General features: G+C 37.1%; 2 protein-coding genes across 2 annotated transcripts in view; both read right to left on the bottom strand.

Annotated features, from left to right (window-relative positions):
• Positions 1-15,687, bottom strand: part of LOC149725407 (E3 ubiquitin-protein ligase HERC2-like) — a 57,909-nt gene extending 42,222 nt beyond the window's left edge. The window contains exons 1-29 of the mRNA XM_089892452.1: positions 15,552-15,687; positions 15,036-15,168; positions 14,422-14,623; positions 13,978-14,134; positions 13,591-13,709; positions 12,850-13,008; positions 11,910-12,070; positions 11,401-11,516; positions 10,816-11,062; positions 10,203-10,367; positions 9,733-9,899; positions 9,107-9,275; positions 8,484-8,614; positions 8,342-8,429; positions 7,911-8,047; positions 7,435-7,540; positions 6,682-6,765; positions 6,059-6,309; positions 5,570-5,733; positions 4,907-5,075; positions 4,333-4,500; positions 3,723-3,924; positions 3,216-3,380; positions 2,738-2,898; positions 2,265-2,373; positions 1,724-1,947; positions 1,148-1,314; positions 341-758; positions 67-208 (exon numbers count right to left, since the gene is read on the bottom strand). Coding sequence (XP_089748578.1) covers positions 67-208; positions 341-758; positions 1,148-1,314; positions 1,724-1,947; positions 2,265-2,373; positions 2,738-2,898; positions 3,216-3,380; positions 3,723-3,924; positions 4,333-4,500; positions 4,907-5,075; positions 5,570-5,733; positions 6,059-6,309; positions 6,682-6,765; positions 7,435-7,540; positions 7,911-8,047; positions 8,342-8,429; positions 8,484-8,614; positions 9,107-9,275; positions 9,733-9,899; positions 10,203-10,367; positions 10,816-11,062; positions 11,401-11,516; positions 11,910-12,070; positions 12,850-13,008; positions 13,591-13,709; positions 13,978-14,134; positions 14,422-14,623; positions 15,036-15,168; positions 15,552-15,629 — 4,759 coding nt within the window. The 5' untranslated portion in view covers positions 15,630-15,687. The remainder of the gene's footprint in view (positions 1-66; positions 209-340; positions 759-1,147; positions 1,315-1,723; positions 1,948-2,264; positions 2,374-2,737; positions 2,899-3,215; positions 3,381-3,722; positions 3,925-4,332; positions 4,501-4,906; positions 5,076-5,569; positions 5,734-6,058; positions 6,310-6,681; positions 6,766-7,434; positions 7,541-7,910; positions 8,048-8,341; positions 8,430-8,483; positions 8,615-9,106; positions 9,276-9,732; positions 9,900-10,202; positions 10,368-10,815; positions 11,063-11,400; positions 11,517-11,909; positions 12,071-12,849; positions 13,009-13,590; positions 13,710-13,977; positions 14,135-14,421; positions 14,624-15,035; positions 15,169-15,551) is intronic.
• On the bottom strand, positions 15,680-18,429 carry LOC149725406 (F-box only protein 15-like). The gene has a single exon (XM_089892512.1). It carries the CDS (start codon positions 17,661-17,663, stop codon positions 16,326-16,328), a length of 1,338 nt encoding a protein of 445 aa, XP_089748638.1. The 5' UTR covers positions 17,664-18,429; the 3' UTR covers positions 15,680-16,325.
• Between the last annotated feature and the right edge of the window lie 101 nt (positions 18,430-18,530).

Raw genomic sequence — 18,530 nt, 5'->3', positions numbered from 1 at the left:
CCATTGCTTAAATACACCCAACACCTACATAAAGTCACCCCAATACACCAACCACAGTTAGCTTACCTTCTGTGAGAGCAAACTCTTCAATCTCACTTGAAATTGATTTCGAAATATTTTGCGTTCCGTTGATTCTGTGTTTTAAAACTCCCCTTTTATCTGGAGAGAGAATAATGTCGGCCAAGTTGGACCACGATTGTGACAGTTTCTGTAAAAAAATGTACTTGTGTTGTAATGGATCTCACCCATATAAAATAGAATGTGCATATACAATGTTGGTGTAATGGACCAACTTTACAATAAAAATACTAAAACTCTCATGGCACAACACAACAGTCACCTTCTGTTTCATCATAGCAGGTTCATCTTCTTGTTGTTGTTGTAGCATTGTTGAAAGGTTGAAAGAAACGACATTGTTTGTTTCATTGTTATCCAACAATCGCTCTTCGATTGTGACGATGCATTCTTCCAAAACCTCGGCTGCAATTTTTGCCGAGTCATCCTCATTGCCTATAGCAACCTCCGGGTTTGTGATGTCATCGTTTTCCACATTTTTATCCGATTTTTGACCACTCGATGGCGATGTTTGCTCCATCCTCAACGAGAACACCTTGTGGAGAGCTTGTCGCCATCGGTTTCGTGGTTCAAAGATTTTCGCTTCACGCTTGAGTAACAATGGGTTGGGGTTGGCGGGGGACAGTTCGAACAATAGAAATCTTAAACGATGTTTAATTGATGAACAGATCTCCTTGTATGATCTGGGAATAAAGGGGTTTCTTGTCATACAATATATGGGTTACATACGCAGTATATATTAATATGTAATATCTGAAAAGATAGGGGTTTCTTATAATCTTGTCAAACATATTTGGGTCAGAAACCAAACGAACTAAGATTAAGAAAGCTCAGCAAAGCTGTAAGAGCTTAAGAGAAGTAGCCACCAAGCTAAACTACAATAACCGAGAGGTCCTACAGTGTTGCATGCAATGGGAACAAGGTTAAGACCAGAGTCGGTTTAAGGACCACAATCTAGGCTTATTGTCAGAGCCATTAAAAGTCTACAAAACTCTACAAACAGCCTACAAAGTTTCCACACTAAACTATGCCTAACAAGTGATCATATTTAACACACAATTACCGTTCCCACCTTTTAGTTTGTTGGTGATCGAATATGATCTTATGTTTAAACGAATGCACCATCCTCAACAAGTTGATAATATTCCTTGATAGTTTCACTCCATGTTGAGCGGAGGTTAACGCGGCATCAGCCAAGTCATGGTGTTTCAACAAACACGCCAATAACAATCGACCAATCTGGAATGTATGGTTGTGTTGTAACAAAGCTACAAGCCACATTATTATGTTAGAAATCTCCTGATGTATATATTGTTTTATAAGGTTATATTAGACCAACACGAAGATGATAACATGAGTGAATGATATATGGCTATGCTATGATCTGTAACCAAACCCACTGACTATTAAACCTAGTGTATAAACTATAAAAATAAACAAGTATTTTACAAAGGAAACTGCAAAACATGATTGAATCTCAGAATGTAGAGTCTTTTAATTAAATAATGATGTGATACAGTTACATTATTCTATTTAAACTCTGAGTAATTTTTTGTTTAGGAATTCTTGTACATTGTAAATATTCTACTTTGTGGTACTGAGTGTAGCATAACGTCCACCCACCAACCTTAACCCTCCTATGCCTCACCTTCTGCACATAGTGATCGCTTGTAAATGCAGGTGGCAACACCAATGAATGTTTCACACAACACTTATTCACCATCTGAGTGAATATCTCTACAGCGTCGTTTGAATCAGTGTGAACATTACTTCCTCCCACAAGGTGTCGCAAGAACTCCTCCACCTCCGGGTGCAACACCGACATCGAGTGGAGGAAGTCTTCGTTATTGTTCAACGCGTTTTCTGTGATGTCTATTGTTGTATGGGAATAATTTTATTATTTTCTTATCTATATGGGTGATGCCCTTGTTTGTAATTAATTATGGCTGTATTTTTTGTTTTACTGCTTTTAAATATGGGCTGTGAAGCCTGTAATTTAGCTTTAGTATTGTACCTAAATCTTTTTATTTTAAAGCAAATATATTTTGCAAATATATAATTATTTTAGCATGTCAGGTCATCATATTGGGCTGTTGTCAAATACGATTAGGAAAGACTTGGAAATCAGGTATAAACCATTCCATCATAAAACCTAATGCAACCTATTGTTACCAAGAATGTTATTTTACCTGACTTTTGTTTCCACACATTGAGAGCCAATACATTACATTTCTGCAAACCAGATGCAAATACTGATAGTGTTGACCATTTAGTTTTCGTTTGTGTGTGGTGGATTTTCTAAAATGAATAAGAATATGTAACATTTTACAAAATGAAGAATAAAATGTCCGATTTGGTAGCAAACAATGAATATTTATAGAAATATAAAACCATATCCCCAAGATTCTAATATAGCGTTGATAATTGTTTAAAACACGATTTGGGAACACAGGGTATTGTGTGCTAACAGTATCCATCTTCCACACAGTACTATATACTGCTTTAATCATAACACTAAATACATCAGTTCATAACAATTATTGAAAATATACAGCTGGACTTATTACGACTTTTATAAATGTTTATTTGAGGTATTGGCTGCAACATAAGATATCCATCTTACCCCACAGTACAACAATGAATCCACAACAAGTATACAAACCTGGATGGAACCATAATATTGGGACAACAGCATTGCTAGCATGTGTTCTGTGTTCAACATAGATAGTGGTAAAGTGGGTTGTTTATTGGGTGGGGTAGGGGGGTCTAATACTGGGGTGGCTTGGGTGGATGGTTTACCTATGGGGGTGGCAGGGAAATCACCTAAATAGAGAATAGAATGGTAAACATTTTAGATTAGGTTTAACAGTATGTAGTATTTGTATTATTAAGAGTAAATACCAGGTGTGTCTCACTGAAGACTCATCCTTATAGAATAGAATCTCTATTATTGAGTGTCTATAAACTGCCTTAGTGGGGTCTAGATGGTAGCACCCTGGGTGTTGGGGTAATAGACCTACACCCCAGGTCTCAGGTGTGATAAAGAAAGACCTCAAGTTTATGCAATCATTCTAAAATAAATTTTCAACCACACACCACAGAAAGTACAACACACGATACAGAACAGCCAGTCCACCCACCCTCACTTAGTTGTTCTTCTTCACTATACTCCCCACATTCCTCTCCATTCTTCTCAGCATCAGTATTGCTTGCTTTATGACCCACCCCATCCTCCATACACCATGTATCTGGTGTATCATTATATGGGGTTGTCTCATCTAATGGTGTGGCTGAGGTGTCAGGCTCTGTGGGATTATGTGTTACTTGTATATTTGTGACTGTATAGTGATAGGGTAATAGACCCATTGTAAACAAACTTTCAAAACGGCAACACTGTAAGACCTCACCCATATAGAATAGAATGTGCAAATAAAATGTTGCGGTAATGGGCCAACTCTGGCTTAAATCTCAGATCCCAGGACGTGGCTCACTGTAGGACCTTACCCGTGTAGAATAGAATGTATATATTGATATACAATATTGCGGTAATAGGCCAACTCTGGCCTAAATCCTAGGTTCCATGGCGTGCCTTGTGTAGGACTAGGACATCACCCATATAGAATAGATAATTCACTGCAAAACTTTACTTTGATTTGTTGATTGATTATGTCGTTCGTACGGCCAACTCAGTTCATTAGTTGTTGTTGTTGTTGTTGTTTTTGTTGTTCTGTTGAAATTATCCAATAAATCCAACAAATGTTGAAGTTGTTTGATGGTTGTTGAGCTTGGTTCGTGTTCAAACAACTTGCCGAGTAATCCACGTTTTTCAAGTAGAAGCAAAGATAGAATCTGAATATATTTAATATGGTTGATTCATATAAACCTGGTTAAGGCATGTAAACAATACAGCATTATATCCTCAGAGCTGGATTTGTGGAATATAGAGCTTCTAGAATTATAAGTTAATTGAGAAAACAAAGCAATTCAATTTATTGCAATCTGGGTTAAAGTTGTCTCGCAACCACCAGGACGCCGCTTTAATAAACTTGAAATATTTATCGACCTTCTGGGTTCTGGGATTGCATATTTTTGAGTAGCGATAAATTTACCCAAACTGCTTGTATTTATGTATGTTTAAGTGTGTATAAACAAATGAATGTAACTTATTTTTAGTGAGCATCTCACATAAAGCATATGCAAATCAAGATATTAACGGTTAGTCTATGGTAAAACCAGGAAATACATCATAAAACTCACCAGTGGTGAAAACAAATGTCCAAAGATGTCATTTTTTAAAATGTCCATGATAGTGATGTAGCAATCATGACTGTTGGTGGCTGACATGAGACTAATCGCCATGGGAACCACCTCCATCACATGGTGGCAGACAAGAGCAACATGTTTGACGAGCAGTGAGAATGCTCCCTGTGTGACATCATACATGAAACTTAAACATTATTGTTTTGCAACAACCCATGAAATATAGAAGGTCAAGGTGAAAGCTGTGGCCAACATGCCACAAACAAACTAGAAAAATGATTAATCTAACCTATCGTTATATTTGGAATAAAAACAGCAGCAAATTCTGTTGGAACTTCTAATAGATCTAAACTTAGCTTTAGCTCTCTTAAACTTAAAAAATAAACCCCATTGCAAGGTGCAATGTGCAATTTATTAGAGATCACTGGATTGAAATGATGACCACTAAAGTAACTTTGCCCAAGTTCTTGATTGTATTTACTTGCTACAATCAATATAATAAATGCTACAAACAATTAAAGCAAAAGTATGTATTATACTTATAATAATAGATATAAAACCAAATACTCACAGATGCAGATGCACAAGGTTCGTGCAAGACTTTGGCGAATATAAGTGTTTGAAACTGTCGTAGTATTTTCATCAATGCCACACTCCTACCCCCACCATGGGTGGACTTGGTTGGTGGCTTGGAAGGATTCTTTACTTTAGTTAGGTTGGATAAACTTTCCATGGTGTCACTGAAGGCAGGGGGTTAGGGTTATTTTTATATGGGTGAGGTCATACAGTGAGGCCTGCCATGAGACCTGCGGTTTAGATCAGAATTGGCTCATTCCCCCAACATTGTATATGTACATTCTATTCTATATGGTGAGGTCCTACAGTGAGGCATGTCATGGGATCTGGGATTTAGACCAGAGTTGGCCCATTACCCCAACATTTTATATGCACATTCTATTCTATATGGGTGAGGTCCTACAGTAAGGCATGCCATGAGACCTGGGATTTAGGCCAGAGTTGGCCTATTATCCAAATGATGCCAACTCTGGGCTTAATCTGAGATCCCGTGTCGTGTCTCACTGCAGGACTTTACCAAGATAGGACCGAAATATAGACACATGATATATATTGGAAACTAATTAATGTTTACACCATGCAAAAAAATAAAGTTATTTTCTTGACTCTATACCATATTAAACTTATATATATATTTTTTTATATAATATGGCATTACCTTCTAACACTGAGGATCAGTTTCTCTGTAAGTTGAATCAAAGATACTTTTTCTTTACTAAAATCTGATCCAATGACATTTGAACTTTGTGCGACCTGTGACCTCATGGTGACCCTGTCAATCATCCTCTCTTTAAGCTCTTGTTCATCTGATTCTTTCTCCAACTTGAAAATAAATTGTTGATTTAAAATGAGGTATTATAGTATGTAGTATAGGCCTATCTATTGAAGGGCAGATGACTCTGGTTTAATAGGTTGCTAAGGTATTATAAATAATCTTTCAGCGGTTCACATGGTATAAAAAAACGTAGTGTAATTCCTACAGTGAGGCATGCCATGGGACCTGGGGTTTAAGCCAGAGTTGGCCATCACCCCAACATTATATATGCGCATTCTATTCTATATGGGTGAGCTCTCTTTGCAAGACACACCACCTAAGATATAGCTGTATTGCCAAACCCTACACAACCTGATTCAACACACGTCCCACCTCTTCCTTTTTACTATGAAGGATTTCCGCTTCTTCTTGGATCGAACTTTCCAGAAACTTCTCAAGATTATTGTCCGATACCAAGCTTTCTACTAATAAGTCCATCATGAACATTTGGCCAGTGGAGGCGCTATGGGGTGACTTTAATAGAAATAACAAAACTGCGGCCCTCTCCTCTACAGTGGGTAGCAACATCCGCCAGCCAACTTTGAGGCATTGCTGAGCAGATTCTTGGACTCTTTTGTTCACATCTGGTGAAGGAATTAATATTAAGGTACCCATACAAATATAATGATGGTGGAAGTGAGGTAACTTTGAACTAATCCCCGGGATGACGCAGCAATGCAGCACAGAACCTCACCCATATAGAATGTGCATATACAATGTTAAGGCAATGAGCCAACTCCGGCATAATTCTCAGGTCTTAAGCCCTCACCCATACAGAAGGAACATATAGTGGGTTACTGTAAGGTGTAATTAACATGTTGTTCACATTTCTATTTTATCCTTGTGTTGCAATGACAGTTTGTTTTGGCCATATCTATTTTATTGTATGTTGTGTGTACTTAGGTAGCTAAGTATTTCTACAAATACTGAGTTTACTTTGGGACCAAATACCTCACCTGGTCTACTTGCTAGATGAACAACTTTGGATTTAATTTTCACCATAGAGTCTGACTTCATTAGTTGAGTGTTACTGTGGTGTTCTGAATGGAATAAGAGTTATGGAAGACAAGAAACAGGTTCTTAATAGCAATCGCTTCAACCCAGTGGTTACTAATGGGTTGTTTAATTTAACAGCCATACAGAAAAACCCACTCACCCACAAAGTTACATACGCGGTAACTTGTAAGCAGGCACAAGGTGTATGAAACAGAACACCTGTGTTATAACGACTGTCGTTGCCCAACCATGCGAGGATAAATAAGTTACATACGTGAAAACTTGTAAGCTGACACGAGGTGTTTGAAACAGAACACCCGTGTTATAACGACTGTTGTTGCCCTGCCGTGCGAGGATAAATAAATTACATACGTGAAAACTTGTAAGCGGGCACAAGGTGTATGAAACAGAACACCCGTGTTATAACGGCTGTCGTTGCCCTGCCGTGCGAGGATAAATAAGTTACATACAAAGTAACTCGTAAACGGGCACGAGGTGTAAGAAACAGAACACCCGTGTTATAACGACTGTCGTTGCCCCGCCGTGCGAGGATAAATAAGTTACATACAAAGTAACTCGTAAACGGGCACGAGGTGTAAGAAACAGAACACCCGTGTTATAACGACTGTTGTTGCCCCGCCAAGCAAAGACAAACTAGTTAGATTCAACCACACTATAGTTTATAGGTAGCTGTACTTAATGATCCCACATACCATTACACAGTAATGCTTGTAGTTGTAACTCCAGTAACTTCATACACGATGTAACAACAGTTTCTTTTACATTACTTGTCCATAAATGTTCAGTGTTTCCATATACCTGATAATACAAATAATAATACAAAGGTAAATTTAAGTGGAATGCTGATGTATACTAAATTCTAAAGCTTAATCAATACCTTAGAAAAAAAACATTTAAAACCTTTTGCGCAGTCAGGAGCATTTTAACCAAATTGAAGTCATTTAACCAAACAATGTGCTACAAAACTTAAGAAGTTTGACTTCAATACTTTTACAAAACTGCCATAACATGGCTTCAAATCTTTAAAAGTGGCAAGAACAGCTTCTATGCTTTATTGAGTAAAATAGTTTTTTTTTTTTTTTCGTTGAGGGGGGTTCAAAAAATTAAAACGCTGTATTAAAATAAACACACCAAACCAACACTATGACATCACAATACATATTGTTACCTTTTCCAGAATATTTTCTAATCCTTTGAATGCAGGAAGCGAAATATCAACAACAAATGGTATTTCTATGGGAATGTGTCTCGATGTAGGGGATTTTTTACAAAGAACAAACTGATTTGTCGGGCCAGCTGTGAAGTCTGTGACATCATATAAGGTATTGTGTGAAACAATGAGAGATGTGAGATCATAACGTAAACTGTTTCTTATGAATCCTTTGCATGCACAGGCAAGGCACTTATCTATAATTGCTCCAACCCAGTGGTCACCAATGAGTTGTCTAAATTGTCAGCCATACAGAAAAAAAAACACCCACAAAGTTACATATGTGGTAACTTGTAAGCGGGCATGAGGTGTATGAACCAAAAAACTCATGTTATACTGACTGTCGTTGCTTGTCACACAAGAATCAACAAGTCACATTCACATCTCACCTTTTAGTTCACCATCTGCTTTACTAAACAACAATTTAACTTTCTTCTTCCCAACACTAAGGTCTGCTACAAAGTTTGACGACAAAACCTGTAAAATACCCAGTTATGACAACGGTCCCAGTTTATGAGCCAGGTAACTAACTTTTCCAGAGTCTGTGGTGAAGTAGATCTTATCCCCAACCGAAGTGACATCCATTATATTTTGCAACTGTGTCAACAACTTTGGTTCATTCCATTGGAAATCTGAATGTTGAACGTTGTTTGTCATCTTACCTGAAACACAGGTTCAATAATTATTGTCCATGAACAATAAATACAAACAATACATACATGTATTATGCTTGATTTAGTCATATATGGCATAGGATTTGAGATTTGATTATCAAGATATGTAGAAATGATTGACAGGTGTGCATCGTAAGGAAACATTGTTTAATACTCAATACTGAAAGACAAATGTTTGAGCAAAACATTTAATAGTCATTGCTCCAACCCAGTGGTCATATTGTGTTGTAGTGGCCTAAGTGTCAGAGTAATGGGTCAACTCTGGTATAAATCCTAGGTGCCTTGCTTTAGGGCATTAGCCATATAGAATATAATGTGCATGTACAATGTTGGGGTAATGAGCCAACTCTGGCCTAAATCCCAGGTCTATGAAATTCCATGCTGTGGGACCTCAACACCTCACAGAGGTCCTCACCCATATAAAACATAAACTAATCCATATACAAACCTACTAATTACAGAAGTATTCTCATAACTTACCCCATGCATATACATTCCCACTTGCAGTAACAGCAGCAGAGAACAAAGTCCCACAATGTATTTTAACAACCCCCTTATTACAAAGTGGTTTAACCAACTGAGGTGTCTTGACTCCATCCACTGCTCCTAAACCAAGTTTACCATGGTCCCCATCTCCCCACGACCATACCTATGTATACATGGTAATATATAAGGAATACACAACCTATGGTTATTGGGAAACTTGGTTAAATTAAAAACTGTATAAAAGGGGTAACAAACCAATTCTAGCCTAAATCCCAGGTCCCATGGTGTGTCCCACTGTAGAACCTCACCCATATAGAATAGAATGTGCATATACAATGTTGGGGTAATGAACCAACTCTGGCCTAAATCCCAGGTCCCATGGTATGTCTCACTGTAGAACCTCACCCATATACACTAGAATGTGCATATACAATGTTGGGGTAATGGGCCAACTCTGGTCTAAATCCCAGGTCCCGTGGTATGTCTCACTGTAGAACCTCACCCATATAGAATAGAATGTGAATATACAAATGTAGCACCCTGGTTGTTGGGGCAATAAGCCAACTCTAGTATAAACCTCAGATCCCATAGCAGGCCTCAATATACAACCTCATCCTTACCTCTCCTGTATCCGACAAAGCCATGGTATGTGCATCCAATGTACCACATGCCACCTTCTTCACATGAACACTTTGTAACCCAAGCACTCGTGTAGGAATCATCTGATCCTCACTATTGTTATGACCAAGCCTACCATAGTTGCCGCAACCCCATGTATACAACTCACCTGCCAACATAAATATATGTAAACCGCCAACCCTGGCTTAGATACATGGTTTTGTGGCATGCGAACACAGGTGTTTTATAAGCAATGAAAACGCTCTGTTACGGTTTGGTTAGGGGTTAATGTGACTTGCTTGCCATCAAAGCGTAAAACTGCGATTACCTTTTGCAAAATTGGGTATTACTTAATATATTTGAGAATCTAGCATGAAAACAATGCAACCCTATTGATTTCAACATTTTAGTTTTGATCTTAACATTTAGGTACGACAACTTCAGCCTTGTACCATCTTACCCCCTTACCCACCTTTCACAGTAATAGCAGCGGAGTAGTTTCCACCACACGCCACTTCAACCACTATACGACCTGCTACTCGTCCAAACGCTGTGATTTGTTTAAGTTTCGCAACATTAGCATCTCCACCATGCCCAAGTCTTCCTCCTTCATTCAATCCACATGAATAAACATCACCTGTGATGTCATAACTTGTTAATAAACACTCATGTGATGTCATAATTGGTAATAATGCTGGGCTTAACAGCAACCAAAACACTCATTTATTGTTACCAAAACATGTTATAATTACCATCGTTTTTTAATAAGACTTCATTATTGTTACCAAAGTAGAGTAATGGTCCAACACTGGTCTAATTTTGGTGTAGGACCTCTCCATTATAAAATGTGCATACACAATGTTGGGGTAATGGACCAACTCTGGTCTAAATCCCAGGTGCCATAACATGCCTCACTGTAGGACCTCACCCATATAGAATAAAATGTGCATATACAATGTTGGGGTAATGGGCCAACTCTGATATAAAATCTCAGATTCCATGACATGTCCTGCCATGGGACCCACCAATAAAACTATTATTTCAAGAACTAAATAAACAGAATAAATACCTACAAACTTACTCACCATCGTTAGTTAAAGCCAACACATGTTCACCATCAGGATGTGAAGTAACTTTAACATAAACCTCCGTGTTGTCTTCTTCAGTTAGAAGTTCCACCAACCATTGTGTGGATCCCGTGGTTTCCACAGCCCTATACACCTTCCCAGTGTGGCTAAGTAGTATCACATACTCACGACCGCTTGCTACTTGCTTTATATTAAGTGTAGACAAGCAATCACAGATGTCACTCCCACCATTGCTGTTTAAAACCTACACACAAAAATATTATTGGTAAATAAGTTATAGATAATATATTTTAGAAACTGATTTCTGAGGATATGTGTCGTCTTTGGCTTACATTACATGACCCCTGACAAGCCCTATTATTGGACCTCACTTATATAGAATATAACATATATGTTGTTGGGAACTGAAGTAATGGGCCAACTCTGGCCTAATTTTGGTGTAGGACCTCCCTATATAGAATAGAATGTGCATATACAATGTTCGGGTAATGGCCAACTCTTGTTTCAATCCCAGGTTCCATGGCATGCTTCACTGTAGAACCTCACCCATATAGAATAGATAATTGCCAAGCTTTAACTTACCATAACATCCAATGCATTATCACTTGGTGTGGATGGTGGGTTAAGCTTTGAATACAATACTTGATTGGCAAGTTTACCAAGATGCTCCATCACCATCACACTGGTTTGCTGGATGTCTGGGATAAGGTGTCAGGTTATTTTAAATTTAAACAAAATCTTGGGTGAGATTGTTTTTCGATTGATGATATAACACGGGTGTTCTGTTTCATACACCTTATTCCCCCAAACAAGCTTACCCCTATGTATCTTTGTGGGTAATTATTTTTCTGTACAGTCGACAATTTAGACAACCCAATAGTGACCACTGGGTTGGACCAATTTTCGTTAAGTGTCTGCCCAAGGTCACAAACACCCACAATGGTAGCAGCATCAAGCCTTGAACCCATAACCTCCAAACAGGATTTAGACGCACTAAATGTTAGTACTATGCCTGACTAATTATTGAATAACAATACCCATCATAGTAATGTCATAGTGATGTCATAGACTCATAGCGATGTCACACTAACCTATCATTGCATCATCATCAGTTGAAGCAGAGACCGACAAACCATCCAAACCAACCTTGTGTTCAATGTTTTGTTCGAGAGGAAACAATTTATCAACCGTAAGCGAAGTGACTCGTTGTAGGAATATGGAGAGTGGAGCGTTTATACTTTGCATGTTTCTCCTGTGAAAGTATAATAAAGCTACTACCGGACACATAAGCACCAAACTAAAACAGAGGAGACAGGGATAGTAAAACAAACAATCTTGTAAATTAAATTTCACCTCATTGTTTGTAATGTTTACTGGTTAATGTACTGTGGAGAAGTGTGAGTAGGACTGCCCACCCTGCCACCCCAGGTTTGCCGCCTATACCAGTATTACATATACACACAAGGTGGTGTTGTACAGTATGGGTTAACATTGAAGGTAACCCACAAATACAGCTTTCTCCAACCCACCTGACTACCCAATATGTAAAGGAACAATCAATCAATAATCATAATTAACAAACCAATTCTCATATTTTTTATTAACAGTCATGACATTTAACAAGAGGCGCATGTAAATCAATACTGAATTCAATAAATTAAAATGATGTTCATATTTTTTGGCAACAAGCAAAAATAAACATCATAATGTTATATGTATTTAGATATTATATAGTTCATGGTTCAGTCATGAACAAATGTAAAAGTACTAGGGACTAATTAATTCAGATTAATATTTTAATAATATTATACAAAGTTACAAACGTGATAACTCGTATGCAGGCAGGAGGTGTATAAAACAAAACACCCGTGTTCTAACGACTGTTGTTGCCCCGCCATACAAGGATAAATAAGTTACATGGGGTAACTTGTAAGCGAGCACAAGGTGTATGAAACAGAACACCCGTGTTATAACGACTGTCGTTGCCTGCCATGCGAGGATAAATAAGTTTCATTCAAATAAATATTCAACCTGTTATCCGGAAGCATCTTTGATTCCCATAGATTAAGAAGATACGCGATGACATCAAGCAAGCCACCAAGTCTACCACGTTGGATCGATAACTCCAATAATAAGTTTAAAGCAACGCGTTGGTCAGTAAGGGGAATGTTCCCTCTTGTGGATGGACAGCTAGAGGGGGGAGGGTTAAAATCATAAAAATAGAGCATTTTTAATGGCATCACTGCTGGTATGCAGTTGGAAACACTGCATAACATGTTTCTTATTGTAAAGTGTGGAATGCAAGGGTTGGCATACTAGCAAAAAAATGGATTTGTGCCTTTTTGGGACTAACTTACAATATTTGTATTTTCCCAAGTTCGTGCACCAAAATTGGGGAGTACAATAAATTAAATAACCTGTTACATTTTAAAGATACCTTGTTCATTTATCATAGAATGATACATGAGCAATATTATTATTAGGCAATGGGGCAACTAACAGCACTTGTAAACTGCTTCAATTAAGTATAAGTAGATTTTGCACCATTTTAATGACACTTCACACACAAATTTGAGCAATAACTTCACTGTTTTAGAATAGAATAGCTATATGGGTTAGGTGTACAACAAGGCACCTTACAAGCCAGAGTTGGCCCATTACCCCAACATTTTGTATATGTACATTCTATAAGGGTGAGGTCATACAGTGAGGTAAGGCATGGGACCTGGGATTTAGACCAGAGTTGTAAACAACCAACCACAACAAACCTACCCAGCAACTGAACGTAAAAACTTTTCCGATCTTTCAAGAATATCCAACCAGGTTGGAGTGAGCTGTGATTGGTCGAATAATGAACCAGGTTCAAATTCTCTAAACGAATCAAGCGAGTCCTGGAAAGTTCAAATGTCAACAGCATTATGACATCATATGGACAAGGTTTGCATAATTAAACAAAGTATATTACATTTGTAGACTGATGTGAATGGTGCCAAACTTGGTTGGGTAGGCACCTATGCATACCCTGGAGTTTTCTACACTGCGTTAATCATTCAACAACTTATAAGCTGGACCTCTTAGAAATATGCGTCTAACATTTCTGCCACCCTTGCATTTTACAAAGTTCTGCATATGTGCCATAATAACAATACATTCACCCACCTGCAACAGTTCTGTACACAGGTCCGTATCTTCCCCTGTTCTCCATGCTCGCCTTAAGTAAGAAAAGGCAAAGGAGAGAATATATCGACTCCCGATGTTACGTAGTTTATCGAGAGGATTCCTTACTGGTTTCCTTTCTACTGCATGCGAGGAATCGCTACAAGAATCAACATAATTGTTAATGTAGAAGTCAATGCTATAATGAATATCACAATGACTGAAATCTGCTTTCCAGTTATTAAAAACATTTGTTTTAATCTATTCCATATGGGTGAGGTTCTACAGCGAGGCACACTTTGGTAATTAGGATTTAATTTAGAGTTGGCCCATTACTCCAACATAATGATGCTGCTTCCACTCTTCCAGGCATAATAAAATTTGATATCTGGCATATAACACATTAAATAAGAGAACAATATTTTGTATTTTGTATTAAAACATTACCTTGACACAACATCGTTGGTAACGGCTTTATCAGCTTTGTTGGAATTTCCGAACGAGCCCGCTACTGCCCTATAGTGGTAAGTGGCGATAAACACTTGTTTAGTGATGCGCGACACCGAGGGGGCCGTGAGCGCTGAGGCGTAGCACAACCTTAGCTGCTCGTTTTGTAAACATTGCATTTGCTGCTTCAGGCTGGATACGTCTGTGAATAAATTATTCATTAGCAATTAAAATGCAAATGATGGAAAGTAAAATGGGACACAAAGCTACATAGCATAGCTGCAGTGCCAATATAAATGAACTGGTGTCTTCATATTCTTTGTCACATATATATGGGCTGATAAGTTTGTATTCATGTTTAACGCATCAACTTATGTTACTTTTAACACCAAAAGATATGGTCTTAAAATAAATTCATTTAGTAGGTATGATTGCGTTCATCATGTATGTAGTCATACTCATACATTACATGAATGTATGCAATGAATGTATGTAATGTACGAGTACGTATTCATACATTCAATACGCATGTTGGTCAGCAACATTCTTGCCAATAAAGCCAAACAGAAGAAATATTACTACATTAAGCTAAAACCAAATACATTCCCACCAACCTGGCTGTTTCCCCCAATCCACAACGCGAGGATCGGGGGGTGTGTTTAAGTTGTTTGATTCATCAAAACCAATAGCTCGTTCATCAAGCAACTGGTACCACGAGTTCTCTATGGTGCCTTCATCTTCAAGGTCCTGTTATGGTGGAAATACAGGGTTTATTTAAAGCTAAGTTTGCCCTGCACTGTGGCTCAAAGGTTGGGCGCTTGTATTGTAACTGAAAGCTACTATGTTTGAAGCTTGGTAATTATTGGTATGGGTGTCTGGGCAAGACACTATATTTTTAATAAAGAGTCATAATTCTAACCTCAACAACATGTTGAGTGAATGTATACAGAACGTTTTATAACCTATATATACAATTATAAATGAATGATATTTATTTATCCTCACATGGCAGGACAAGCAATCTGTTAATGGTATTGTGCCTTATATTTCTAAAACAATTTGTTAAATCCGGAGCCAAACCAAACACTAAACACACAGCTCTTGTTTCTATTATAAATAATTAAACGTACCTGAAGATTAATAAGAGCCCATTTATGTTGGGGTGGGATGTTGTGTAAGAAACAACGACACAAATCTAAATCCATCATCTATTTGTTTACCTTCATGCTAAAGTTAATCCAGATTATTATTCTAAGTCCTGCAAGCAGAGAAATTGATTTAAATGGAATTAAAGATTAATGGAATGACATGGTAGTACCAACTTTGTGACAGATACACTAATGGACAGTGGTTGAATTTATACAAGTACTTCATGCCATAATGGGAATGTAAAAAAAAGTAAATTAGATTATGGTCTAAACCTGACAGTTAAACACGAACTATAAACTAAATCAAAAGGGGTGTTTAATAAAATATTTTACTATTTTGAAAAGATATATTAAAACTACAAGTATCTACAAACATGAATATAAGATTTACAAAATTGCAAGAAACTCCAAAGCAATTGAACTAAAACCAGATAATGGATATTTGAATGTTGTATAGCCATGACAACGTATATATAAATATGGCTATGGATAATTTAATGATTACTTGTAGAAAAGTATGTTTAATAAAAATTAGTGCAATTGTATTTTGGCACAGTAGAATAAAAAAATTATATTAATTGCAACTGAGTTTATATAAAGCAAGAAAGTTTATATCGTTTTACAAAAAAAATAAAGCAAGAAAGTTTATAACGTTTTACAAAAAAAATTTAGCCTTTATATAAGAAACAAATACCTTAAAATAGCACAGCTGACAGAATCGACATCTAGGCAAACAATATTGTAGCGGTTGGTGACTTAATAGTCAGTGCCAAACCAAATGTTAATATTATCCACATTTAAAAGAATTTTAACTTTTTGAACATTAGCTCTTTCCCCATCTACGTTTACCATTAAAGATATTTCACCAACTTTATCTGAATATTTAAATTCCTTTATGAATCCATCCATAGAAAACACACCATCATCCAATGGTTTATCATTAGATTTCACAGGCCTTGATATTTCCCACATAACTTCATTGTTAATATCAACCAACGTAACTCCTAGCATTACAGTGTGGGACAATGAGCCTTGAAACAAGTCAGTCTTCCATCCAATCTCTAGTTTCTTGCTTACAGGCGCCGATATGGAGCATACATTTAGTTCAATGTGGTCCTTTACATTGTCAACCTTCGGGGTTTGCGCTTCATTACAAAACATACCAGAAAACTTCTCCTCAAATAAGGACGCACCCAATGTGTGCAGGTTAATGTGGCATTTGTATCCATGTAAGCCATAACTGGTGTCTATGTCATCTGCAACTACAATGTGTGGATTTGTGTAAATTGTATCGGCATTAGAATATAATATCTTCTTTACTAAATCATGGTGGTGTATTGAAACACACACAAATGCAATGTCCTCAGATCCACTCCATAAAGCAACAAGCATCCCACTTGGAAGGACAACAGCTTTGATGTGTCTATCTTCACACAGTGGTGTCAATTCATTCACCTTATCAGTACATAATAGACTTAACTGCCTTGGGCTCCCTTTAATAGGTTTACCTTTACTGCTAAGCATTAATGGTATCCGTGCATAAAGTGAAACAGTTGAAACATCTGACAACTTTGGAAAGCCTTCCAAATTTGACCATTGTACTACAGTGGAGGAACTGAAAGATTTTTTATAAGAGTTTGTGAATGTTCGTTCTGTTTTATCTTTCATGGTAAAACAGATTTGGAATTGGACTTCAAACGCCCATAAAAACCTATCCATGTTTGCAACTACTGCTGTGTATGGGTTTAACTTGGTTTTTCTTATGGCTGTGTCATCACGTATCTTACGACAGTCTTTGAACAGCCTAACTTTATATGGAAGCTTTGAATCTTTTAATTTAACAGCTTTAACTTTGCTTGTATAACGTAGGTACCTTTGCTGCCATAATAAGTCGTCCTCTGAAAGACGTCTCCACTTTGAACAGACATAAGTTAACTTTATCAACGTTTTAATGTCAGCATATTGGAACACTTTGACTATTAACTCATCTGGCAACTTGTTAAAGTAACACCTCGGGTCTTGAGGGATTCGTCTTTTAGATTGAACAGGCGCAGAAGAGAGAGCTTTTAATCCATCTCTTACTCGGCGATTCATTGCAAATAATATATTATATACAACTGTAAATATAAATAAAAACTTGTTCAATATTTAGGTACGAGAATATCAAAACACCGGAGCCTCTAAAACAGTTTATTTTTTCAATATTTCAAAAACAAACACAGCAAACTTGCTCCTAAGTAACGTTGAATTAACAGCTGAGTCATCAAAATAATAACAAACGTCATAGAAATATAAATTGCTTCGTCATAGTTTGAGTACTTTATTAACATTTAAGTTAAACAAACATAAACTGTAACATTGTTATAAAAGTAAGCAGTAATTAATCTAATTAAAAACTAATTGAAATTTTTTCCCAACCCAAAACTATAAAACACGTGATAATTTAGGATCACGTGGCTGGTATACAAAATACATATCTTATAAATAGGTTTATAAATAAGTTGCTGTAAATACAATAATTCACCACAAAATTAATATGTAGCGCTAGAGCCGAGGTCTGACTGAATTTAGTGTAATTTACACATATTTTATGTCTGTACAGTTAACAGTTCTAGTATATGTTCTTGACATACGTACTTTATACATTACTAATCTGACTTGAAAGTTATACTCGCACCGATTCTTATGGAGCCAAAAATTTATAATCCATTACTTAAACCAACGGTAATATATTAGTCTTGATTAAACTTAAGTACTCTACTCAGAAAGGCAATTGTCAACTCTTGTCCACAGTTTAGATCCCATTGCATGGCTTACTGTAGGACGGTAGGTTGTGGGAAGGACCTCACCCATATATAGTATAATGTGAATATACACTATTGGAGGAATGGGCCAACTTTGGCCCACACCCCTTACTGTAAAACTTTTTCTCTTAAACCCTTTTATTGGAGTAATAGGCCA

Source organism: Ciona robusta, chromosome 14, assembly GCF_009617815.1.
Source record: "Ciona robusta chromosome 14, ASM961781v2".
NCBI classification, from domain to species: domain Eukaryota; kingdom Metazoa; phylum Chordata; class Ascidiacea; order Phlebobranchia; family Cionidae; genus Ciona; species Ciona robusta.
This window is presented reverse-complemented; position numbering and strand designations above follow the sequence as displayed.